Below are 27,107 nucleotides of genomic sequence, written 5' to 3'. Positions count from 1 at the left end.
CGGCACACCTGACCGGTAGCGTATGGCTTCAAGGGTGCGGTTTACAGAACAAAAGTGAACAGAACCATTACATTTTGTAGTTAATTCAGAAAGGTCGGCGATTAAAAAAAAACCAAAAGATTTCACAAAGGTGACAAAACAATACAATATATACATTTACATAAAATAAAGATTAACAAAAGAACGGTGACTACGCCGCTCACAGATGGCTCAGCGGAGGGAGGCAGATCAGGAAAACGAACGGAACCGACCGTGAACTGGGCCCCCAAGTACTGACCAACTAAACCCAATCATTGTGATACCGTTTATCTAAGCCCCTAATGTGATACCATCTGCGGCATCTAATCCAGTCACATCGATACTCGCAGATGTGTATCTAATACCGGATCTAATCAACGGCTCAGCCGCTTGCAGTCGTGTATCTAAGCCTACTGTGATACTGCCCGATGTCCTGTATCTAAGCCTATGGTATGTCTTACTCCATGCTGCATCTAATCCTCTCACGTGTGCGATACGGTCGTTCAGATTTTCTACATCATAACGGCACAGGGTCTCCCTCCAGCAGCGCAGAGTATTTCAGTAAAAATAGAAGAAATCCAAATTATAAACATTTTTATTAAAAAAAAAAATCTCAGGAACAAAAAACAAAAACAAAATGTAGAATATTTATTTATCAACCTCTGTATAATCTGAGTAAAAAGCACGGACCAAATTCAAGCAAACACTCGGATACAAGCGGACACAGTGTTACTCACACACCAGCCAGCGGGGGGCAGCACTAGAGTCTGGAGGGGAGGAGCTGCCCGACACCGACTACTGATCAGTCCAGGAGGGAAACCATCAGCAAGGATGAGCAGAGGCTCCAGTGCGAGGGCAGCAGCGCCTCCTAGGACATATCATAAAATAAGAGTCCGCCATCTGCACTGCGCCGCTCACCTGTAGGAGACATCCAACACCCTCCCCCACGGGGTTAATTCTTTACATGAGGATGCAGGAACCGCTGTATTTGTGGCATTGCGGCTCCTGCGCCGCTCTAGAGAAGTGTCCGCCATGTTGGCTGCGCTCCGGGTTATTGGCCGCACATGGTGAGCTCCCGCAGGTATGACTGGGTGAGACTGTGCAGCTCCTCCAGGGCGTAGTCCTCTGGCATCGGTAGCCGGCCAATGTGGGGGGCGAGCAGCCTGAGCGGGACGCGCTGGAGGTCCGAGTCGTCCGATTCTGGAGAGTGCTGTAAGCGCAGGACCACGCGCAGGATGTTCGCAACGCGCTTCGCCATTTCTGGAGGGAGATAAAGCTCGTTAGTGAAGTGCAGCAATCCAGGGAGGGGGAGGGGGAGGGGAAGGAGGAGGAGCCCCCAGACCCAGGAGGAGGAGGAGCGGCCCCCCAGACCCAGGAGGAGGAGGGACACCCTGGTCCTCCACCATCCCGTGTGCGTGGTAGGACCCGGCTCACGAGCAGAGCCCACCCCGGGTGCCGGCACTCACCGGACTGTGCCAGTCGGTCTTTGGAGGAGCAGCAGTGGATCTGATCCACCCGGTTACAGACGAACGTCACCTTCGTGTGCAGTTGTTCAAGTTCACAGCCGGACGATTCGTTCTGCAGAAGGAAGAAAAGAAAACGTGAAGCCAGAACCCCGAGATCGGAAGTCTCCTGCCTCTGCAGCTTCATCCCCCACCTCCCGCTCATCTCCAGCTGGTGGGGCATGCTGAGAGTTGTAGTTGTGCCGCAGCAGAAACTGTAATATTGGTTCAATGGAGTTTTCCAAAAATGGCAATAATGGCGATGGTGCCCCCTGCTGGTCAACACAAGCAATACTTCAAAATTAAATTTTAGTGGCAAAAAAAAAATCCCAGTTTGGGGCACATTTGCCCGAGAGCTGACACTTTCCTTTACTATGGCGCAGTCCGAGGACTTTATTATCGCGCCAAGTGGTATTGTGCAGATAGTCGCCCGTGGCCAATGCCAATCATCGCTCTGTGATTAGAGTCACGAAAACAGAAATAAGGAGAACGTGGAGATTGTATTCCCTCAGTCACGGCATTCACCGTGATTCTTCAGCCCCCCACCCATCGTTATCCCTGTGATCAGGTATCAGAGGGGCTGATTGGTGCCTGAGCCACACACTGGCAGAGACTGCACGACTGTCAGATGTCCCTGCAGCTCCTGAGCCGCCTCTGCACACAGCAACTGCGCCATTACCGCTCTCCCCCCAACACCTGCGCCGCCGTGCAGCCCCTGCCCCCCACACCTGCATCGCCGTGCAGCCCGACCCCCAACATCCTGCGCCGCCTTGCAGCCCCTGCACCCCACACCTGCACCGCCGTGCAGCCCCTAACCCCCAACACCTGCGCCGCCGTGCAGCCCCTGCCCCCCACACCTGCATCGCCGTGCAGCCCGACCCCCAACATCCTGCGCCGCCTTGCAGCCCCTGCACCCCACACCTGCACCGCCGTGCAGCCCCTAACCCCCAACACCTGCGCCACCGTGCAGCCCCTGCACCCCACACCTGCGCCGCCGTGCAGCCCGACCCCCCAACACCTGCGCCGCCGTGCAGCCCCCGACCCCCAACACCTGCGCCGCCGTGCAGCCCGACCCCCAACACCTGCGCCGCCGTGCAGCCCGACCCCCAACACCTGCGCCGCCGTGCACCCCCTGACCCCCAACACCTGCGCCGCCGTGCACCCCCTGACCCCCAACACCTGCGCCGCCATGAAGCCCTTGCACCCCACACCTGCATCGCCATGCAGCCCCTACCCCCCTGCGCCGCCGTGCAGCCCCTGTACCCCACACCTACGTGCAGCCCGACCCCCAACATCCTGCGCCGCCGTGCAGCCCCTGCACCCCACACCTGCACCGCCATGCAGCCCCTTCTCCTCCAACATCCTGCACTGACATGCAGCCACTGCCCCCACACCTGCGCCGCCGTGCAGCCCCTGCCCCCCACACCTGCACCACTGTGCAGCCTCTTCCCCCATAGCCAGTGTGCGGGCGTCACCTGTCGGATAAGCTCCAGCATCTCGATCACGCTGATGTAGTCCATGTACACCTGGCCGGCCGTGTCCCAGCCCTGGATGTGCACGCAGTTCTCCGGCCGGGACAGTTGGTCCAGGAAGCTGCGCAGGTACGTGTAGTTCTCATTAATTATGGCGTCTACAAGACAAGAGAGACGACGTTTCCCATCACTTACAGAAAGTTCAGGGAAAGCGAGAACGCTGACGCAGCTGAGGGTTTGCCACTGTGCATCAGTGCAGACAGTCCACTAAGAACAACGGCTTCGCCAGGATCTCTCCACGTCATCTGCACTGATACAAAGCAACAAACCATCTGCGGGATACACTAGGTCTGTGAGCGTTTCCAGCCTCCAGAGGGGGTCCGGATGTCGTCATCACAGAGCGGAGGCTGCAGTAACTGCTGGACACGGACCCCCGGCCAGCGTTTACCTGACGCCAGGTGCCGACACACCAGCTTGTGGCACTGGTTCCAGTGTCGGGCGCGCAGTAGATACAGCGCCTCCCTGTGGTGGTCTCCGTCCCTCCTGGCGCGGATCGCTTTGGCCTCGTAGATCCACTCTGCAGGGATGAGGAGCTTCTCTACCAGGAACTTCTCCTTGGCCAGCGTTTCGGGGGTCTCCCGCAGGGCGCAGTGTCTGGTCAGCAGCTCCCGCACCGAAGCCTCTCGTATACTGGAGAGAGAATAGGAGTCATACTCCACGGATATACACCGGAGACCCTCCCCGTAGATCTACTACTGAGCAGCCATTATGGAGGACGTGCCGGGGTCTGGGGGGCCAGCGGTACAGAGGCCGGCGAGGGGCACGAGCCTGCTCAGCACTTACACGGCGTCCGGGACGTGGAGCACCACGAATACGGCCCACTGCCACAGCCCCACGGTCTCCAGCTGCTCGGCGTAGCTGGCGTGCAGCAGGCCCTGGCTCTGCCCCGAGAGGTGCCGGTAATTCAAAGCCTGCAGCACCATCCACAGGTGCCAGCTCAGGCGATAGTCCAGGGGGTCCGGGGTCACACTTCTGGGGTCTACCAGCTGCCGGAGATCATAACACCTACCGAGGAAGCAGGAGGGAAACCGAGGGTTAACTCCGTGTGTGAGGGCAGGCTAGTAAGTAAGTGCCCCCCGCAGCTCACCGGTCGCTGTACAGCTTCAGCAGGTGGAAGCAGACGTCTCTCCGGATGGACGACGTGTCCGCATCGATGGCCTCTAGGCGCAGGCCGTGCTCCTCCAGGTAGGCCGGGAGCGGGTACGCAGCGTAGCGGCTGCCGTCCTCCGACTCCTGATCAATAAAGAGCCGCGGTCAGTGACGAGAGCAGCGAGCGGCGCGGTGACGAGTGGCGGCACCTACCTGAAAGGCAGTCTCATACTGCTGCAGCGCCTGGGGGATGGAGGCGGTGGGCGGCAGCATGTACCACAGATGGACGGCCAAGGCCCGCTTCCAGTCCAGCTCCGAGCAGACATTGATGCTCCTCTTATCAGAAGACAGCCACACCTGGGGGAGGGGACAAGCAACATGGCGGCCGGTCACTGCATCCATGCAACATGGCGGCCGATCATATAGCGAAAACACGGCAGCCGGTCACCACACACCCTCCATGGCAGCCGGTCACCACACACACCCTCCATGGCAGCCGGTCACACCACACACCCTCCATGGCAGCCGGTCACCACACCCTCTCCATGGCAGCCGGTCACCACACACACCCTTCATGGCGGCCGGTCACCACACACACCCTCCATGGCAGCCGGTCACCACACACACCCTCCATGGCGGCCGGTCACCACACCCTCTCCATGGCAGCCGGTCACCACACACACCCTCCATGGCGGCCGGTCACCATACACACCCTCCATGGCAGCCGGTCACACCACACACCCTCCATGGCAGCCGGTCACCACACCCTCTCCATGGCAGCCGGTCACCACACACACCCTCCATGGCGACCGGTCACCACACACACCCTCCATGGCGACCGGTCACCACACACACCCTCCATGGCGGCCGGTCACCACACACACCCTCCATGGCGGCCGGTCACCACACACACCCTCCATGGCAGCCGGTCACCACACACACCCTCCATGGCAGCCGGTCACCACACCCTCTCCATGGCAGCCGGTCACCACACCCTCTCCATGGCAGCCGGTCACCACACACACCCTCTCCATGGCGGCCGGTCACCACACACACCCTCCATGGCGGCCGGTCACCACACACACCCTCCATGGCGGCCGGTCACCACACACACCCTCCATGGCAGCCGGTCACCACACCCTCTCCATGGCAGCCGGTCACCACACCCTCTCCATGGCAGCCGGTCACCACACACACCCTCTCCATGGCGGCTGGTCACCACACACACCCTCCATGGCGGCCGGTCACCACACACACCCTCCATGGCAGCCGGTCACCACACCCTCTCCATGGCAGCCGGTCACCACACACACCCTCCATGGCGGCCGGTCACCATACACACCCTCCATGGCAGCCGGTCACACCACACACCCTCCATGGCAGCCGGTCACCACACCCTCTCCATGGCAGCCGGTCACCACACCCTCTCCATGGCAGCCGGTCACCACACACACCCTCCATGGCGACCGGTCACCACACACACCCTCCATGGCGACCGGTCACCACACACACCCTCCATGGCGACCGGTCACCACACACACCCTCCATGGCGACCGGTCACCACACCCACCCTCCATGGCGGCCGGTCACCACACACACCCTCCATGGCGGCCGGTCACCACACACACCCTCTCCATGGTGGCCGGTCACCACACCCTCTCCATGGCGGCCAGTCACCACACACACCCTCTCCATGGCGGCCGGTCACCACACCCTCTCCATGGCGGCCAGTCACCACACACACCCTCTCCATGGTGGCCGGTCACCACACCCTCTCCATGGCGGCCGGTCACCCCACACACCCTCCATGGCGGCCAGTCACCACACACCCCCTCTCCATGGTGGCCGGTCACCACACCCTCTCCATGGCGGCCGGTCACCACACACCCTCCATGGCGGCCGGTCACCACACACCCACCATGGTGGCCAGTCACCACACCCTCTCCACGGTGGCCGGTCACCACACCCTCTCCATGGCGGCCGGTCACCACACACACCCTCCATGGCGGCCAGTCACCACACACACCCTCTCCATGGCGGCCGGTCACCACACACACTCTCCATGGCGGCCGGTCACCACACACACCCTCCATGGCGGCCAGTCACCACACCCCCTCCATGGTGGCCAGTCACCACACCCTCTCCATGGCGGCCGGTCACCCCACACACCCTCCATGGCGGCCAGTCACCACACCCTCTCCATGGCGGCCAGTCACAACACCCTCTCCATGGTGGCCAGTCACCACACACCCTCCATGGCGGCCGGCCACCACACACCCTCCATGGCAGCCGGTCACCACACACCCTCCATGGCAGCCGGTCACCACACACACCCTCCATGGCGGCCGGTCACCACACACCCCTTCCGTCTCTGCACTCACCGGGGTGGCGGACAGCAGGGCGTAGATCTTCAGCCGCTCCTCCGGGATGAAGGCGTCCACCTGCAGGCTCCTCCAGTCCACCAGCTGCATGACGTTCAGCTCTACCACCTGCCGGCTGCCCACCAGCTGCGACAGTAAGATGGCGAGACGGTGGTCGCCTGCGGAGAAAACATCTCAGTTTTCGGTGGTCTGGTAGCTGCACGCAGGACAGCAGGGAACATCCCAAGACGGACCCCAAACAGCATGACAGATGCAGTCTGAGGACACCACGGCACTCAGCAGGACCCCACTCACCGCACTTCTGTGCCAGCCGGCACGCCTCGCTGATTCGACAGCCGGTCAGGAAGCTGAACACGGCCTGGATCGGCCGCTCGTGGAGGTGAAGGGCCACCTCGTCTTCGATACGTCCCGCCGCAGTGTCGGCCAGCCAATGAGAGAAGGCCTTCCTGCGCTGCAGCTGCTCCACGTACTCATTGGCATCATCCAGGCGGACCTCCAGCTCCCGGAGCTGCCCCCACAGGGCCTGGCACAGCGCCCACGTCAGGCTCCACTGCTTCACCACGGCTGCGGAGGAAGAGGACGGAGGAGCGTGAGAAACACCAGACGAGGCGGTAGAGCGGCAGGAACGTCACCGGTCACTCACGCTCTGAACACTCCTGGCAGAACTTGCTGGCCCATCCGGCATAGTCATGGATGGCGGCGTTTCCAGGGTTGGGCACGAGCCGTGGGCAGCCATCCTTCTGCACCGAGCTGTTCCTCAGGGCGATTTCCAGGGGGATCAGGTAGGATTGCAGATCGCGGCTCTTCTGCTCCAGACTCAGCGCCTCCATGTGAACCTTAAAGGGGGTCTCCGTCAGCCTGGGGGGTACAGATGTCACATAATGCAGCCTTATCCGAGAGCTCCCCCCAAACAGACAGGTGCTGCAGAGCCGCCATCATAAGAGCGGGGGTCCGGGAGAGGGGATACCCCAGCATCCTAGTGATGACCCACCCCAGGCAATAACTGCACACACATCACAAAGTGCCCGCGTCTTCAACCCCGTCCCTCCAGGGTCAGATTTTACACTTTCCAGGTCCGCAGTGTTTGTTTTCCCGCCAGCGTCACCCCGTGGGGGGCTTCATTATTTGCAGAGCGTTGTACTCCGTGACGCCGATCATCTTACCGTATAATGTACTGACATAGGAGGAAAAAAAACGACACGTTTAATAAAAAAAAAGAAAAAGTAAAAAAAAACCCTCGTATTTCCACAGGTGTTTTGCGGTACGATTGGGGCAATATTTTTACTTTAGTTGGGGGGTTGAATGTGTTTTTTGTCGCCATTTTGTGCGGAGCCCCGGTACGTGCGATTTGGGTGGGGTACGTACGTTGCTTTGACTTTCTGGAGGTCTCTCTCCCCGTTACGGTGTTCAATGTGCAGGTTGATTTCTCATCTTGACAGATCGGACTATTACAGATATGATGGGACACGTCTTTATTTCACGGGGGCAGGAGCAAAATTTTTATGTTTGTTTTTTATAGTTTTAGGAACTTTTGTCCCTTTATTTCTCACGCCCGAGGGCACCGGCGCCTGCAAGTGATTGATTCTTGCAGGATACAGTGAGCTTGCTGCTCTATGATGAGGCCGATATAACCCCCCAACACCCTGCGACTGCCCCCATGGGCGGTGGGGACAGGAGCGGACACCGCAGCCCCGGAATCCCATGGCTGAATGGAGGTGATGGCCGCTCGCTCCTGCTCCACAGACCTGCCGCATGTCGCACTATTACGTTGTGTGTCAGGAGTGCATACATCAGCTGAGCTGCACTACAAATCCCAGCAGTTCTGTCATGTGCAGGCTTTTGTAGCTACAGGCGGGGAGCGCAGCTCTGAAGCGTCACCGCACTTTCATGCTCACTTACGATTTGGCCGACACTGGGTTGGGCAGATATCCGTAGTCTACGTCCTCCATGTCACCGGCCTCCATCCTCTCACTGGACCCGCTCAGCACATCTCCGCTGTGGGCCAGCGTCCAGTTGGGGCCCCAGCCGACAGAAAACGAGCGGCCCATGAACAGCGACATGTCGTGCAGCAGCCGGCCCTTCCCAGCAGTGACCGACTTCTCCAGTGGCAGCAGTCCCTGCTGGCGTCGGGTCCCCACAGTCCTCAGCTGCATCTCCGGGGCAGGAGACGGCATCACAAACACAGAATCGAGGGGCCCCAGAGCCGGCCACGGAGCGGAGGACGACGCGGAGGGTTTGGGGCTCTGAGAGCCGAGCGGAGACTCCTTGTGCTTCAGCCCCGTGGATCCGGAGAAGCGAGAGTGCAGCAGACCCCCGACTATGGGAAAAGGAAACAGAGGAGACCTCAGTACAGAGCCCAGCAATACAGGTACATGAGCGAGCCCCACCGGCCCCAGAGCCCCCCAGCCAGAGAGCCCCACAGCCCCCTGGCCAGAGGGCCCCGCCGGCCCCAGAGCCCCCTGGCCAGAGGGCCCCGCCGGCCCCAAAGCCACTCAGCCAGAGAGCCCCACCGACCCCAGAGCCAGAGAGCCCCACCGGCCCCAGAGCCCCCTGGCCAGAGAGCCCCCTGGCCAGAGGGCCCCGCCGGCCCCAGAGCCACTCAGCCAGAGAGCCCCACTGGCTCCAGAGCCCCCTGGCCAGAGGGCCCCGCCGGCCCCAGAGCCCCCCAGCCAGACAGCCCCGCCGGCCCCAGAGCCCCACAGCCAGACAGCCCCCTAGCCAGAGGGCCCCACCGGCCCCAGAGCCCCCTGACCAGAGAGCCCCCTGGCCAGAGGGCCCCGCCGGCCAGACAGCCCCCTGGCCAGAGGGCCCCGCCGGCCCCAGAGCCGCCGGCCAGACAGCCCCCTGGCCAGAGGGCCCCGCCGGCCCCAGAGCCACTCAGCCCCCTGGCCAGAGGGCCCCACCGACCCCAGAGCCCCCCAGCCCCGCCGGCCCCAGAGCCCCCCAGCCAGATGGCCCCACCGACCCCAGAGCCCCCCAGCCAGACAGCCCCCTGGCCAGAGGGTCCCACCGACCCCAGAGCCGCTGGCCAGACAGCCCCCTGGTCAGAGAGCCCCGCCAGCCACAGAGCTGCCCACCCCAGAGCTACCCGGCCAGACAACCCCCCAGAGCCGCCCAGCCAGAAAGCCCCCCAGAGCCACCCGGCCAGACAGCCCCGCCGGCCAGAGAACCCCCCAGAGCCGCCCAGCCAGAGAGACCCCCCAGAGCCGCCCAGCCAGAGAGCCCCCCAGAGCCGCCCAGCCAGAAAGCCCCACCAACCCCAGAGCCGCCCGGCCAGACAACCGAGCCGGCCAGAGAACCCCCCAGCCAGAGAGCCCCCCAAGAGCCGCCCAGCCAGACAGCCCCCCAGAGCCGCCCAGCCAGAAAGCCCCACCAACCCCAGAGCCGCCCGGCCAGACAACCGAGCCGGCCAGAGAACCCCCCAGCCAGAGAGCCCCCCCAGAGCCGCCCAGCCAGAGAGCCCCCCAGAGCCGCCCAGCCAGAAAGCCCCACCAACCCCAGAGCCGCCCGGCCAGACAACCGAGCCGGCCAGAGAACCCCCCAGCCAGAGAGCCCCCCCAGAGCCGCCCAGCCAGACAGCCCCCCAGAGCCGCCCAGCCAGACAGCCCCAGAGCCGCCCAGCCAGACAGCCCCAGAGCCGCCCAGCCAGACAGCCCCCCAGAGCCGCCCAGCCAGACAGCCCCCCAGAGCCGCCCAGCCAGACAGCCCCCCGGAGGCGACCAAGCAAGATGGCCCCCCCAGAACCGCCAGCCAGACAGCCCCAGAGCTGCCCCAAGTCTTCGGTTTTCTATGATCTCTGCTTGCTGTCATTTCACATCTTCCAGCAGAGGCCATTATATGTTTTTGTGCTTCTGTTTCTTTATCCCAAGCTTTAATATTTAGGGTCTGACCCGACGCTCACTCCAGAGAACATTCTTATTTGCACCATTTTGGACGATCACGTTTTGATGAAATTCTCTCCTAACATTTAGTGGGAACTTGTGGGTGATCGTATGATCGCTGGTACAAGGAGCTGCAATATCCTACATCACAGAACTCCCCGTACACCTCAACGCTCCACAGGAGGACATGGCGGACGCGGGGGCTTTCAGTAGGTCTCTGGCTATTGTGACCACCGATGAGGGCAACACTGAGATAAAGCCTGCGCTTCCTTCACTAAAAGTGACTCTGTGATCAGGATTGTGCTCAGTGATTACAGACAGTGTCAGGTCGGTGCCGTTATACTGATTACACTGATACCTGTGATCAGGATTGTGCTCAGTAACTACAGACAGTGTCAGGTCGGTGCCGTTATACTGATTACACTGATACCTGTGATCAGGATTGTGCTCAGTGACTACAGACAGTGTCAGGTCGGTGCCGTTATACTGATTACACTGATACCTATGATCAGGATTGTGCTCAGTGACTACAGACAGTGTCAGGTCGGGGCCGTTATACTGATTACACTGATACCTGTGATCAGGACTGTGCTCAGTGACTACAGACAGTGTCAGGTCGGTGCCGTTATACTGATTACACTGATACCTGTGATCAGGATTGTGCTCAGTGACTACAGACAGTGTCAGGTCGGTGCCGTTATACTGATTACACTGATACCTGTGATCAGGATTGTGCTCAGTGACTACAGACAGTGTCAGGTCGGGGCCGTTATACTGATTACACTGATACCTATGATCAGGTTTGTGCTCAGTGACTACAGACAGTGTCAGGTCGGTGCCGTTATACTGATTACACTGATACCTGTGATCAGGATTGTGCTCAGTGACTACAGACAGTGTCAGGTCGGTGCCGTTATACTGATTACACTGATACCTGTGATCAGGATTGTGCTCAGTGACTACAGACAGTGCAGGTCGGTTCCGTTATACTGATTACACCAGAGGTGTCAAACTGCATTCCTCGAGGGCTGCAAACAGGTCATGTTTTCAGGATTTCCTTAGTATTGCACAGGTGATGGAATCATTCTGTGCAGGTGATTAAATTATCACCTGTGCAACACAAGGAAATCCTGAAAACATGACCTGTTTGCAGCCCTCGAGGAATGTAGTTTGACACCTCTGAACACAATCCTGATCACAGGTATCCGTGTAATCCAGAGGTGTCAAACTACATTCCTCGAGGGCTGCAAACAGGTCATGTTTTCAGGATTTCCTTGTGTTGCACAGGTGATAATTTAATCACCTGCACAGAATGATTCCATCACCTGTGCAATACTAAGGAAATCCTGAAAACATGACCTGTTTGCAGCCCTCGAGGAATGCAGTTTGACACCTCTGGTGTAATCAGTATAACGGAACCGACCTGCACTGTCTGTAGTCACTGAGCACAATCCTGATCACAGGTATCAGTGTAATCAGTATAACGGCACCGACCTGACACTGTCTGTAGTCACTGAGCACAAACCTGATCATAGGTATCAGTGTAATCAGTATAACGGCCCCGACCTGACACTGTCTGTAGTCACTGAGCACAATCCTGATCACAGGTATCAGTGTAATCAGTATAACGGCACCGACCTGACACTGTCTGTAGTCACTGAGCACAATCCTGATCACAGGTATCCGTGTAATCCAGTGGCTACAGACAGTGTCAGGTCGGTGTCGTTATACTGATTGCACTGATACCTGTGATCAGGATTGTGCTCAGTGGCTACAGACAGTGTCAGGTCGGTGTCGTTATACTGATTACACTGATACCTGTGATCAGGACTGTGCTCAGTGACTACAGACAGTGTCAGGTCGGCACCGTTATAATGATTACACTGATACCTGTGATCAGGATTGTGTTCAGTGGCTACAGACAGTGTCAGGTCGGTGCTGTTATACTGATTACACTGATACCTGTGATCAGGATTGTGTTCAGTGACTAGAGACAGTGTCAGGTCGGTGCCGTTTTTCTGATTACACTGATACCTGTCATCAGGATTGTGTTCAGTGACTGCAGACAGTGTCAGGTCGGTGCCGTTATACTGATTACACTGATACCTGTGATCAGGATTGTGCTCAGTGACTACAGACAGTGTCAGGTCAGTGTCGTTATACTGATTACACTGACACCTGTGATCAGGATTGTGCTCAGTGACTACAGACAGTGTCAGGTCAGTGCCGTTATTCTGATTACACTGATACCTGTGATCAGGATTGTGCTCAGTGACTGCAGACAGTGTCAGGTCAGTGTCGTTATACTGATTACACTGATACCTGTGATCAGGATTGTGCTCAGTGACTACAGGCAGTGTCAGGTCGGTGCCGTTATACTGATTACACTGATACATGTGATCAGGATTGTGCTCAGTGACTACAGACAGTGTCAGGTCGGTGCCGTTATACTGATTACACTGATACCTGTGATCAGGATTGTGCTCAGTGACTACAGACAGTAATCAGTATAACTGCGCCAACCTGACACTGATACCTTTGATTTTTTTGGTAAAAATTGGCTGTCACTAAGGGGTTAACCGTGTACATGCTGGGGGTCATATAAAGGGTTCAAGTGCAGAAGCGATCAGTGACAGCAGCACTCGATGTCAGGAAGGGGTTAATACCCCAAGTGTGTACTCCAGGGGATGAATTCAGTGGAGGGACCGTGGTGGGCACACGGGAGATCAGTTACATCGGTCAATGGCAGCAAGCAGCGATCAGGGGGCGCTCCCTCCACAGAAAGACCCCAGATTCCCAGAGGATTTACCGCACCGTCCTCGGCGGAAGCTGCCGGGTCAGGACTCCACGCATCTATATGCGGAACCCCCTCCCCACACTGACAACTTACCCCCGGACGTCCTAGGGGAGCGAGCAGAAGGGACGAAGCGCATAGGTGAGCGCAGCTCCTGGGGGGCGTCCAGGGAAGATGGAAAGAGGGTAAAATGGGGGCCGAGCTCCCCCCCATCATCCTCCAGTAACAGCGACGCCTTCATCACCTGCAAATAAAGTCAGAGACTCAAAGATGGAGACCGACTGAGCGCCACGGAGTACAGCTCCGACAGCACCGAGCGCAGCCACGTCACAGAGCGGGGCGCAGACGTCTCACCTGTAAAGCGTGGGGGTTCACACCCAGGGAGGACGCGATGTGAGACGACGCCGACAACGGCTCCTCCGCGATGTCCTGCTCCTCCGTCACCAAATCCTGGGGCGTCTCCTGGCTGAGGTCCGCCATGTCGCTGTCCAGCTCCGGCACCCGCCCCAATATCTCATCAGCCAGGCTCTGCCAACAGCAAAGACGACAATCATATACCCAACCACTAGAGGGCACCGACAGCAACAAGGTGCAAGAAGATCCCAGGGTCCAACCCGCCATCCAGGGTACTGAGCCCCCCCACACAACCACACGTACAGAGCTCCCTGTGTGCCGAGCCCCCCGCCATCCTGGGTACTGAGCCCCCCCCTGCCCAGTGTACAGAATCCACCCCCACAACCACACGTACAGAGCTCCCTGTGTAACGAGCCCCCCGCCATCCTGGGAACTGAGCCCCCTCTGCCCAGAATCCCCCCCCCCCACAACCACACGTACAGAGCTCCTTGTGTACAGAGCCCCCCGCCATCCTGGGTACTGAGCCCCCCCTGCCCAACGTACAGAATCCCCCCCCACAACCACACGTACAGAGCTCCGTGTGTACCAAGCCCCCCGCCATTCTGGGTACTGAGCCCCCCCCTGCCCAGTGTACAGAATCCCCCCCACAACCACACGTACAGAGCTCCCCTTGTACAGTGCCCCCCGCCATCCTGGGAACTGAGCCCCCCCCCCTGCCCAGCGTAAAGAATCCCCCCACACAACCACACGTACAGAGCTCCCTGTGTGCCGAGCCCCCCGCCATCCTGGGTGCTGAGCCCCCCCTGCCCAGTGTACAGAATCCACCCCCACAACCACACGTACAGAGCTCCCTGTGTAACGAGCCCCCCCCATCCTGGGAACTGAGCCCCCTCTGCCCAGAATCCCCCCCCCCACAACCACACGTACAGAGCTCCCTGTGTACCGAGCCCCCCGCCATCCTGGGAACTGAGCCACCTCTGCCCAGAATCCACCAAAACCACACGTACAGAGCTCCCTGTGTGCCGAGCCCCCCGCCATCCTGGGAACTGAGCCCCCTCTGCCCAGAATCCCCCCCCCCCACAACCACACGTACAGAGCTCCTTGTGTACAGAGCCCCCCGCCATCCTGGGTACTGAGCCCCCCCCCCCCGCCCAGTGTACAGAATCCCCCCCACAACCACACGTACAGAGCTCCCCTTGTACAGTGCCCCCCGCCATCCTGGGAACTGAGCCCCCCCCCCTGCCCAGCGTAAAGAATCCCCCCACACAACCACACGTACAGAGCTCCCTGTGTACCGAGCCCCCCGCCATCCTGGGTACTGAGCCCCCCCCTGCCCAGTGTACAGAATCCCCCCCACAACCACACGTACAGAGCTCCCTGTGTACCGAGCCCCCCGCCATCCTGGGTACTGAGCCCCCCCCCTGCCCAGTGTACAGAATCCCCCCCACACAACCACACGTACAGAGCTCCCTGTGTACCGAGCCCCCCGCCATCCTGGGTACTGAGCCCCCCCCCTGCCCAGTGTACAGAATCCCCCCCACAACCACACGTACAGAGCTCCCTGTGTACCGAGCCCCCCGCCATCCTGGGTACTGAGCCCCCCCCTGCCCAGTGTACAGAATCCCCCCCACAACCACACGTACAGAGCTCCCTGTGTACCGAGCCCCCCGCCATCCTGGGTACTGAGCCCCCCCCCTGCCCAGTGTAAAGAATCCCCCCACACAACCACACGTACAGAGCTCCCTGTGTACCGAGCCCCCCCGCCATCCTGGGTACTGAGCCCCCCCTGCCCAGCGTACAGAATCCCCCCCACAACCACACGTACAGAGCTCCGTGTGTACCAAGCCCCCCGCCATTCTGGGTACTGAGCCCCCCACCCAGTGTACAGAATCCTCCCACCCCTGCCACACGTACAGAGCTCTCCATGTACCGAGCCCCCCCACCATCCTGGTGGGTACTGAGCCCCCCCCACCCAGTGTACAGAATCTCCCCCCCACACAACCACAAGTACAGAGCTCCCTGTGTACCGACCCCCCCCCGCCAAAGGTACAGAGCTCCCAGTGAACCTAGCCCCCCGCCATCCTGGTTACTGAGCCCCCCTTCCCAGTGTACAGAATACCCCCCCGTACAGAGCTCTCTGTGTACCGAGCCCCCCCCAGCCAGCCATCCTGGGTACTGAGCCCCCACCCAGTGTACAGAATCCCCACCACCACCACATGTAGAGCTGCCTGTGTACTGAGCCCCCCCCGCCATCCTGGGTACTGAGCCCCCACCCAGTGTCGAGGATCCTCCCCCCCCCCGATCTACCTGTGTAGTGAGCCCCCCTGCCATCCTGGGTACTGAGCCCCCCACCCAGTGTACAGAATCCACCCCGCCACATGTACAGGGCTCCTTGTGTACCAAGCCCCCTGGCAATCCTGAGTACTGAGCTCCCCCACACGTACAGAGCTCCCCTGCTCAGTGTACAGAATCCCCCCACCACACGTACAGAGATCCCTGTGTTCTGAGCCCCCCCTTGTCATCCTGGGTACTGAGCCCCCCGCTCAGTGTACAGAATCCCCCCATGCATACAGAGCTCCCTGTGTACCGAGCCCCCCCACCCAGTGTACAGAATCCTCCCACCCCCCGCCACAAGTACAGAGCTCCCTGTGTATCAAGCCACCCGCCGTCCTGCGTAGAGACCCCCATCCTGTGTACAGAACTCCCCCCCCCCGCCATGCGCAGAGCTCCATGTGTACCGAGCCCCCTGCCATCCTGCATACGGAGACCCCCATCCTGTGTACAGAAGTCCTCCCCAGCTATGCGTACAGAGCTCCCTGTGTGCCGAGCCCCCCGCCATCCTGCATATGAAGACCCCCATCCTGTGAACAGAGCCGCCATCATTACTGAGAGGAGATCCAATGGTGCGGGGAGCAGATCCAATGGTGCGGGGAGCAGATCCAATGGTGCGGGGAGCAGATCCAATGGTGCGGGGAGCAGATCGTCATACAAAAGATTCTCATCAACTTCTGCAACTTCCCGTTGCGAGGTCCGATCTCTTCTTGCAGTCAGTGGATCAGAACCCGTCCTGAGCACACCCAGGTGACACTGCTGCAGGACTCGTCACAGTGTGTCAGGGAGCGGCCTGTGAGGAGGGCCGGCTCGGGGGGCACACCGGATCTGGTTTCATCAGGTATCGTGCATTTGCTTCTGTGATTTCCACGAGGCCGATGACCGATCCCAGAGCTCGGGCCCTGGACTCGTCATGGTGCGGCTGCCACTGATGTAACCCCGGCCGGACACTAGCAGTGGAGACCCTCCGTTAGCCATCGGCGGCTATGTGTCACTGCGCCTATGATGGACCCCACACACTGGCGAGGAGCGCGGTAATGGCCGGTGACCATCGCCTGGGACAGTCCATAGTTCTGTTCTTCAGGTTGGCGGGGTGATGCGGTACTGGATTGTTTTGCGGTAGTGGATTTTCGGTTTGGGTGAGTTTTGTTTCGTCTTTTGAAACCTTGAATGTCGACTGAACAAAAACAGCCGCCATTACTGTGGTGCAGCGTTCACACCGCATCACCGGCTCTGTCTGTATACCACAAGCAGAGATGGTCTTCGCACCTCCTGCGCTGTCTGGGGGCCCAGGGTCTTCATCCCGCGCCCCGTCTGGGGGCCCAGGGTCTTCATCCCGCGCCCCGTCTGGGGGCCCAGGGTCTTCATCCCGCGCCCCGTCTGGGGGCCCAGGGTCTTCATCCCGCGCCCCGTCTGGGGGCCCAGGGTCTTCATCCCGCGCCCCGTCTGGGGGCCCAGGGTCTTCATCCCGCGCCCCGTCTGGGGGCCCAGGGTCTTCATCCCGCGCCCCGTCTGGGGGCCCAGGGTCTTCATCCCGCGCCCCGTCTGGGGGCCCAGGGTCTTCATCCCGCGCCCCGTCTGGGGGCCCAGGGTCTTCATCCCGCGCCCCGTCTGGGGGCCCAGGGTCTTCATCCCGCGCCCCGTCTGGGGGCCCAGGGTCTTCATCCCGCGCCCCGTCTGGGGGCCCAGGGTCTTCATCCCGCGCCCCGTCTGGGGGCCCAGGGTCTTCATCCCGCGCCCCGTCTGGGGGCCCAGGGTCTTCATCCCGCACCCCGTCTGGGGGCCCAGGGTCTTCATCCCGCGATGTGACGTATGCAAAATAAACCGTTTATAAATCCACTTCAGTTTCTTTGTTGCGTTTTAACATTGTATTCACCACGAATAAAAAACAGTCGGGAGAAACAACGGCGGCCGGGCGGCACTAACAGGACTGTACGGGCACGCTCCGACGCACAACTAATGGTGGCGTCACTGAAAGGGAGACGTCCGGGCTGCTCAGCCTGGTGGTCTCCCGCACCCCACCACAATGACTACCAAGAACCAAATAGCATACAACACATGACCGACTCAGATGCAGCCCAAATCCCCCACATTGTCCTCATCACTATCCACCACTGTCCCTCTCCCCCATCACTATCCCCATTTCCTTCTTCACTGTCCCCCTCCCCCATCACTGATGGCAGGTGCACACTAGCATACAGTTGTGCTCAGAAGTTTACATACCCCGGCAGAATTTTTGCTTTCTTGGCCTTTTTTTTCAGAGAATATGAATGATAACACCAAAACTTTCCTCCACTCATGGTCAGTGGTTGGGTGAAGCCATTTATTGTCACTACTGTGTTTTCTCTTTATAAATCATAACGACAACCCAAAACATCCAAATGACCCTGATCTAAAGTTCACATCCCCTGGTGATTTTGGCCTGATAACATGCACAGAAGTTGACACAGATGGGTGTGACTGGCTACTAAAGGGAACATCCTCACCTGTGACCTGTTTGCTTGTAATCAGTGTGTGCATAAAAGCTGAGTGAGTTTCTGGGATCCAGACAGACTCTTGCATCTTTCATCCAGCCACTGACGTTTCTGAATTGCGAGTCATGGAGAAAGCAAAAGAATTGTGAATGGATCTACGGGAAATGGTAGTTGAACTGTATAAAACAGGAAAAGGGAAACAACAAGATATCCAAGGAATTGATAATGCCAATCAGCAGGGTTCATCCTGTGATTAACAAATGGAAAATCAGGGGCTCTGTAAAACAAAACCATGGTCAGGTAGAAAAACAAAAATGTCGTCCACAGCTGCTAGGAAAATTGTTCGGGATGCAACGAAAAACCCACAAATAACATCAGCTGAAATACAGGACTCTCTGAAAACTAGTGGTGTGGCTGGATCAAGATGCACAATAAGGAAGCACTTGAAGAAAAATGGGCTGCATGGTCGAGTCGCCGGAAGAAAGCTATTACTGCGCAAATGCCTCTAAGTATCTCACCTACAATATGCAAAACAGCACAGAGACAAGCCTCCAAACTTCTGGAACAAGGTAACTTGGAGTAATGAGACCAAAATTGAACTTTTTGGCCACAACCATAAACGTTACATTTGGAGAGAGGTCAACAAGGCCTATGATGAAAGGAACATCATTCCTACTATAAAGCACAGAGGAGGATCGCTGATGTTTTGGGGATGTGCGAGCTACAAAGGCACAGGAAACTTGGCCAACGTTGAAGGAAAGATGAATGCCGCACGTTATCAGCAAATACTGGAGGCAAGTTTGCAATCATCAGCCCGGAAGCTGCGCAAGGGATGTACTTCCAACATGACAACGATCTAAAACACAAGGCCAAGTCGACCTGTCTGTCTACAGCAGAACAAAGTGAAGGTTCTGGAGTGGCCATCTCAGTCTCCTGACCTCAGCATCATTGAGCCGCTCTGGGGAGATCTCAAGCGCGCAGTTGATGCTAAACAGCCCAGGAATTTACAGGAACTGGAGGCTTTATGACTAGAAGAGTGGGCAGCTTTACCATCTGAGAAAATAAAGAACCTCATCCACAACTACCACAGAAGACTTCAAGCTGTCATTGATGTTAGAGGGGGCAATACACGGTATTAATAAATGGGGTACGTGAACTTTTGATCAGGGACATTTGGATGTTTTGGGTTGTCATTATGATTTATAAAGAGAAAACACAGTAGTCTGACAATAAATGGCTTCACCCAACCACTAACCATGAGTGGAGAGAAAGTTTTGGTGTTGTCATTCATATTCTCTGAAGAAAAAGGCCAAGAAAGCAGAAATTCTGCCGGGGTGTGTAAACTTTGGAGCACAACTGTAGCTATCGGCACCCACAAGCTGCAACCACGCTCACCCGTCACCCTGCACGGTATTAGCGGCATGAAGCGATGTTTCCATGGGGCAGATGTCCTCAACCCAAGAAAAAGCATGGCAGCCATTCACAGACTGCTTCAGGCCAGAGATGCAATACAACATACCACCCATAGAGAGATGTGGCGCCATTTCTGAAGACAGCAGCCACGTGGTCTGATCCCGACCATCTCTATAGGAGAATCCTGCACTTTCACAACCAGCAGCGTGTTCACAACATGCAGACATGAGGCACTAAAAGGACAAGACAACCCACCTCGGCCACCACAGACATAGAACCGCCCAGGACACACCACCGTCATCGGCCACCACAGAGGTAGGATCGCCCAGGACACACCACCGTGCTCGGCCACCAGACATCGGACCGCCCAGGACACACCACTGCGCTCGGCCACCACAGACATAGGACCGCCCAGGACACACCAACGCCATCGGCCACCACAGACGTAGGACCGCCCAGGACACCACCGCGCTCGGCCACCAGACATAGGACCGCCCAGGAAACCACAGAGCTCGGCCACCACAGACGTAGGACCGCCCAAGACACACAACTGCTCTTGGTCGCCACAAAGGACCGCCTAGGACACCACCACGCTCGGCCACCACAGACATAGGACCAACCAGAACACACCACCGCGCTCAGCCGCCACAGACATAGGACCGCCCAGGACACACCACCGCGCTCAGCCGCCACAGACATAGGACCGCCCAGGACACACCACCGCGCTCAGCCGCCACAGACATAGGACCGCCCAGGACACACCACTGTGCTCAGCTGCCAGAGACATAGCACCGCCCATGATACACCACCGTGCTCGGTCGCCACAGACACAGGACCACCCAGGCAGCGTCAGACTGGAGCACCTTGGGCCCACCAGAGAAAATCATTCTTGGGGCCCACTATGTAGCCACATAGAAAAATACAAGACCACCAATTGTGCTGTAAGACACGCCTATATCAGGGTAGAATATAATGTAGCCCACTCATAGAATATAATGTATCCCCCCTCATAACCCTCTCCACCACCTCCATCATTGCCCTCTCCACCACCTCCATCATTGCCCTCTCCACCACCTCCTGTCATGACTCTGGACAGGATGATGTCGCCTCCATCCTGGTCAGGTTAATATTAGTCCGCCTCTTTTTGGTTCTGGGACTGCTACTTAATGTTGGCAGTTCCTGGATTGTGTGTCGGTGATATTTCTGTATATTCGGCTTGTGGTTGCTGACCCAGGTTTCCTCGTCCGTACACTTTGAGCCTTGCTGTGTGTGACTCGGTTCTGTTCCCCGACTTCTGCCTTTGCACTGTTCTGTCTCTCGCAGTAATCAGACCCCGTCGCTTGTCCTTGTTTACTCTGTCTTATCCTTCGGTACTTTGCTCCCTCCTGGCTTTGACCCTCGGCTATCCTTGATTACGTTTTCTGCCTGTGCCCTGCACTCTGTGTGTTGTGTCTTCCCTGCATTCATGTGCAATGGCTCCGCCCCCTGGTCATGTGACTGCTCAGTGCCAGGTCCTGCTCACGTGACTGCTCAGTGCCAGGTCCTGCTCATGTGACTGCTCAGTGCCAGGTCCTGCTCACGTGACTGCTCAGTGCCAGGTACTGCTCACTGCATTAGTTTAAAGTCCTTCAGCTCAGAGTGCTTTGTTTCTGCATTCCCTACGTTTGTTCACGTTCCCCCCTCCGTCAGCTCCCCCTAGGCAGCACAGTGTCACCACACCTCCATCATTGTCTTCTCCCCCACTTCCCCCATCATTGCCCTTTCCCCCACATCTATCATTGCTTTCTCCCCCACCACTCTGATCATTGCCCTCTCCATCTCCTCCATCATTGCCTTCTTCCCCACCACCTCTATCATTGCCCTTTCCACCACCTCTATAATGGTTTTCTCCCCCACCACCTCCATCATTGCCTCCTGCCCCACCACCCTCATCGTTCTTTCCATCACCCACCTCATTGCCCTCTCCACCACCTACACACATCTCTCTGCACATTCCCTCGCAGACACACACAGCACTACTCACCTCCCTGTCCGTTCCCCAGCAGCATCTTTGTCGCCAGCAGCTTCGTCTCTGGCACAGCCACGCGCTGAATGAAGAGGTCATCTAGCCACGCTGCTGTATCAGACAGTGCAGGGCAGGAAACTGGACGGATCCCTGAAGCTCTCCTGCCATTTTGTCCTGTAGGCAGCATAGCTGCAGGCATTGCTCCCTGCCCTCCGCAGATGAGAGCAATCTGGCCGGGGCCCCACGGAACCTCAAGGCTGGATAAACCGACCAGACTGCTCTCAGTGTTAGCTGCCTGCAGAGCCCCCCCCCACCTCCGATGCAGCCACAACGGCTTTACATGTGGTATATTAGTCGCAGCCTACAGCCAACGCTGCCATCTAGTACAGTGAAGTGAATATTCTCTCCTCTCCACGCCCATGATGGAATTGAAAGGGGGGGGGGGGGGGGGGGGGGGAAGTGTGGTGAAAATATATCTATATCTATCTATATCTATCTCTACATCTATCTATCTATATATATATATATATCTGTAGTGACATATGTCTAGAGTGATATGTGTGACTAGTGATAATGTAACATCTGTCCTGAAGGCAAGTCGAACCTAGGTGTTAATAGGTACTTCCTTGGGACTAGTAGAAATTGTGTTCTCCATATTTCACCAGGGGTCTAGCTAGGGCCGAGAAGAAAAGCAACATTTGGCACCTTCTAGGTCTTGGAGGGGAGACGCTAATTGCGGCCTGAGGGGAAGAGTGAATATTCATTTCTCTTTAGCAGCAGGGACCAGCTTTTGCCTCCAGTAAATCCAAAGCAGCCGCCGACAGAACTTCAAAAATACGATGCACGTTCAGAGGCCAATGAACCCAAGTGGAAAATACATTAAAAAAAAAAAAGAGAACAGCATCCAGCCCAGGTGAAAAAAAAAAATAAAAGTACATCTTTATTTTGCCATAATGCATTACGGCAAAATAAAGATAGACTTTTTTTGGCCCACCAGGGTTCTCTGGTGGGCCAGTCCGACTCTGCGTCCAGGACACAACATCACACTCGGCCACCACAGTTATAGGACCACCCAAAACACCACCGCGCTCGGCCACCACAGACAGAGGACCGCCCAGAACACACCACTGTGCTCGGCCACCACAGACATAGGACCGCCCAGAACACACCACTGCGCTCGGCCACCACAGACATAGGACCGCCCAGAACACACCACTGCGCTCGGCCGCCACAGACATAGGACCGCCCAGAACACACCACTGCGCTCGGCCACCACAGACATAGGACCGCCCAGAACACACCACTGCGCTCGGCCGCCACAGACATAGGACCGCCCAGAACACACCACTGCGCTCGGCCACCACAGACATAGGACCGCTCAGAACACACCACTGCGCTCGGCCACCACAGACATAGGACCGCCCAGAACACACCACTGCGCTCGGCCGCCACAGACATAGGACCGCCCAGAACACACCACTGTGCTCGGCCACCACAGACATAGGACCGCCCAGAACACACCACTGCGCTCGGCCACCACAGACATAGGACCGCCCAGAACACACCACTGCGCTCGGCCGCCACAGACATAGGACCGCCCAGAACACACCACTGCGCTCGGCCACCACAGACATAGGACCGCCCAGAACACACCACTGCGCTCGGCCGCCACAGACATAGGACCGCCCAGAACACACCACTGCGCTCGGCCACCACAGACATAGGACCGCTCAGAACACACCACTGCGCTCGGCCACCACAGACATAGGACCGCCCAGAACACACCACTGCGCTCGGCCGCCACAGACATAGGACCGCCCAGAACACACCACTGCGCTCGGCCACCACAGACATAGGACCGCCCAGAACACACCACTGCACTCGTCCACCAAGGACATAGGACCGCCCAGAACACACCACTGCGCTCGGCCACCACAGACATAGGACCGCCCAGAACACACCACTGCGCTCGGCCACCACAGACATAGGACCGCCCAGAACACACCACTGCGCTCGGCCACCACAGACATAGGACCGCCCAGAACACACCACTGCACTCGTCCACCAAGGACATAGGACCGCCCAGAACACACCACTGCACTCGGCCATCACAGACATTGGACCGCCCAGAACACACCACTGCGCTCGGCCATCACAGACACTGGACCGCTCAGGACACCACTGCACTCGGCCATCACAGACATTGGACCGCTCAGGACACCACTGCACTCGGCCATCACAGACATTGGACCGCTCAGGACACCACTGCACTCGGCCACCACCGAAACTAGAGACGCTGACTAATCTGTGGGATAACTGAATGCTGATGTCTACGGCGAAACAATGACCACAGCAGTTTATGATGATATCCCAATATTCTTATTAAATGCCATCCTACAGATATCACAGTGCTAGGAAAAGTATGTATCCCCCCTCCAGATATAAACCCCCCAACAAAGGCTGAAACAATAGAGTATGGAGGAAGAGGAAGGAGTGACGTGCTCCCCAAAAGCCCCCACATGGGACACGACCGGCAGGACGGTGACTGCAGCGCTGCGGGTCTCGCGCAGAACGAGGATAATATGGGGGGATTCTACTTAACAGTTATTAGGGTCACAGGGAACACGTCTATGTCCCCAATATGCATACCGATAAATGTAGATGGATACAGCCGCCCCTGTATCGATCGTGACCGCACCACCCGCTTCCTGTGCCGAATACACGGCACCCCCTATTATATAGTAATGGGCAAGGCAGACGGATCACCACCAGCCCCCCTGACCCTCCCATCTCCTCCATCTGCCCGCCGGACCTCCTGTCCCCTTCGCCACCATCAGCCCGCCGACCCTCCCATCTCCTCCACCCCCATCAGACCGCCGGACCTCCCGTCTCCTCCACCACCATCAGCCCGCCGGACCTCCCGTCTCCTCCACCACCATCTGCCCGCCAGACCTCCCGTCTCCTCCACCACCATCAGCCCGCCAGACCTCCCGTCTACTCCATCACTAGTCTGATTGTCGTATGTGGAGTCGGGAAGGATTTTTTTTTCCCCAATGTGGAGCTTACTCTTTGCCACATGGTTTTCTTTTGCCTTCCTCTGGATCAACATGTTAGGGCATGTTAGGTTAGGCTATGGGTTGAACTAAATAGACTTAAAAGTCTTCCTTCAACCTTAATAACTATGTAACTATGCTACCACCGGCTCTCCCCTCCACCATCATCAGCCCGCTGGCCTTCCCATCACCTCCGCCACTGCTGGCCCTCTCACCACCCGGCCAGCATTTCCCGTGGCCGGCCAGCAGACTATACGTACCCGATCGTCCCCCCGCGGCGGGAGCCTAGTGTATTCTGTGTTACAAGACATTACTAAAATGAGAAAATGGGATTAGCAGCAGCGTCTCCAGCAGTGCTGCTGCTATAAATCACTGATAAGAGACATGTGACAGATGTGAGACACCAGGCGGCTCGGCCTCTACTCGTACTGCAGTGTTTAATTAGGGAGGACAGGATGTTGGCATTAGCCCTCTACCTGAGGTGGAGGGGTGGGGGTCCCACTGAGCACAGCCGGCTGTGGGGGCGGCTGATGTCCGGGAGGGGGCAGGGCAGCTACTTTCATCTTCTTAGATTCGGCGGTGGAGGCGGCGTTCTCCTCTTCATCAGAGTCTTGGAGTCCGTACTTGGAGAAATGCTTCACCTGCGGGAAACAAGGAGGAAAACCGGCATCAACCTCACAGATCCAGCACGTTACACCGGACGTCAGTCATAGATCTGCCCCATACGGGCAGAAGACATCGGCCGCAACCGAGCCACTCTGCACCGGTACCTACCTGCCGGCTGGCGGCACCGGTACCGGCAGGCTGGCTGCACCGGATCAATCACTACAGGATGTGAAGGAGACAGAAGCCAAAGAAACCGCAGGAAGCAGACAGGTGCGACGAGCACCGAAATCTCAGCACGATGCCCTGTCTGCAACACAGGAGGCGGCGCAGAATGGGACGCAGACCCCCGTGTGGTCCAGGCTCTCGCCTGCAGACCCAGCCCCGCTCCAGCACCCCTGCTCCCCCACCATGGACATCCCCGCCACGGTCCAGCCTGAACGCAGCAGCTTTTCATCTGCCATCACACATCCGCACCTTGAACACCCAGGACCCGGTCTCTGGACGATATTCCTTAAACTGGGCTCCTTGTTTTCGGGAGGCGGCTTCCAGCTTGTTCTTGTAGTTCATCTCCTCCAGCCGTTCAGGGCTCTTGATCAACATGCGGGTGGTCTTGTCAATCGGCCACACCTCATTCAGGGTCACCTCTGCGGGCCTGGGGCAGAACGGAGGGTACAAGAAGGGCACAAAGTGTAAACTCAAACTTCTACCTGACCATTACTGTGAACAGTCCGGTTCTCATGACACCATCATTCCCGACCCTTTATGGGGCCCTCGCCCTTTATTATTATTTCTATAGCACCATTGATCCCTGGCTCCTGTACATGAGGAGGTTACATACAAAATACAGATATCACAGTAAACTAACAATGACAGATTGGCCCAGAGGGGAGAGGACCCGGCCCTTGGGGCTTACACTCTACAGGATGTCCGTAATAAGGCCCTTGCACTTTAATTATTTATTATAGTGTGAATGTGAGTGCCAGAGAGGGCTGCACTCCTTAGCTGGCTGTATAACAGAGGGGGTGAGGGCTGCACTCCTTAGCTGGCTGTATAACAGAGGGCGGGGGGCTGCGCTCCTTAGCTGGCTGTATAACAGTGGCGGGGGGGGGGGGGGAGGGGGGCTGCGCTCCTTAGCTGGCTGTATAACAGAGGGCGGGGGGCTGCGCTCCTTAGCTGGCTGTATAACAGAGGGCGGGGGGCTGCGCTCCTTAGCTGGCTGTATAACAGTGGGGGGGGGGGGCTGTGCTCCTTAGCTGGCTATATAACAGTGGGCGGGGGGGGGGGGGGGGGGCTGCACTCCTTAGCTGGCTGTATAACAGAGGGCGGGGGGCCGCGCTCCTTAGCTGGCTGTATAACAGTGTGGGGGGGGGGGGGGCTGCGCTCCTTAGCTGGCTCTATAACAGTGGGGGGGGGGCTGCGGTCCTTAGCTGGCTCTATAACAGTGGGGGGAGGGGGGGCGCGCTCCTTAGCTGGCTATACAACACAGTGGGGGTGGGGCTGCGCTCCTTAGCTGGCTATACAACACAGTGGGGGGGGGGAGCTGCGCTCCTTAGCTGGCTGTATAACACACGGTGGGGGGTGGGTTTCGCTCTTGTGTACATCTGCTCCCGATGTGCCGTACACTGCTGATTTCAGCTTTTTCCTGCCAGGGAAGACTTAGTGTATGGCCACTGA

The 27,107-nt window shown here is 58.0% G+C and overlaps 1 protein-coding gene across 2 annotated transcripts in view; it reads right to left on the bottom strand.

Annotated features, from left to right (window-relative positions):
• Positions 1 to 595: 595 nt before the first annotated feature.
• NUP98 (nucleoporin 98 and 96 precursor) overlaps positions 596 to 27,107 on the bottom strand; it is a 48,635-nt gene continuing 22,123 nt past the window's right edge. For both annotated transcript variants that reach the window (XM_069759582.1, XM_069759583.1), the window contains exons 19-33: positions 25,908 to 26,085; positions 25,304 to 25,468; positions 13,552 to 13,725; positions 13,294 to 13,441; positions 8,422 to 8,839; positions 7,166 to 7,380; positions 6,817 to 7,086; positions 6,523 to 6,680; positions 4,355 to 4,498; positions 4,140 to 4,285; positions 3,836 to 4,057; positions 3,441 to 3,682; positions 2,996 to 3,150; positions 1,485 to 1,596; positions 596 to 1,278 (exon numbers count right to left, since the gene is read on the bottom strand). In XM_069759582.1, coding sequence (XP_069615683.1) covers positions 1,070 to 1,278; positions 1,485 to 1,596; positions 2,996 to 3,150; positions 3,441 to 3,682; positions 3,836 to 4,057; positions 4,140 to 4,285; positions 4,355 to 4,498; positions 6,523 to 6,680; positions 6,817 to 7,086; positions 7,166 to 7,380; positions 8,422 to 8,839; positions 13,294 to 13,441; positions 13,552 to 13,725; positions 25,304 to 25,468; positions 25,908 to 26,085 — 2,956 coding nt within the window. In that variant the 3' untranslated portion in view covers positions 596 to 1,069. The remainder of the gene's footprint in view (positions 1,279 to 1,484; positions 1,597 to 2,995; positions 3,151 to 3,440; positions 3,683 to 3,835; positions 4,058 to 4,139; positions 4,286 to 4,354; positions 4,499 to 6,522; positions 6,681 to 6,816; positions 7,087 to 7,165; positions 7,381 to 8,421; positions 8,840 to 13,293; positions 13,442 to 13,551; positions 13,726 to 25,303; positions 25,469 to 25,907; positions 26,086 to 27,107) is intronic.

Source organism: Ranitomeya imitator, chromosome 3 (genome assembly GCF_032444005.1).
Source record: "Ranitomeya imitator isolate aRanImi1 chromosome 3, aRanImi1.pri, whole genome shotgun sequence".
Taxonomy (NCBI): domain Eukaryota; kingdom Metazoa; phylum Chordata; class Amphibia; order Anura; family Dendrobatidae; genus Ranitomeya; species Ranitomeya imitator.
Note: the sequence above shows the minus strand (reverse complement) of the source record. Positions and strands in the feature narration are given on the sequence as shown.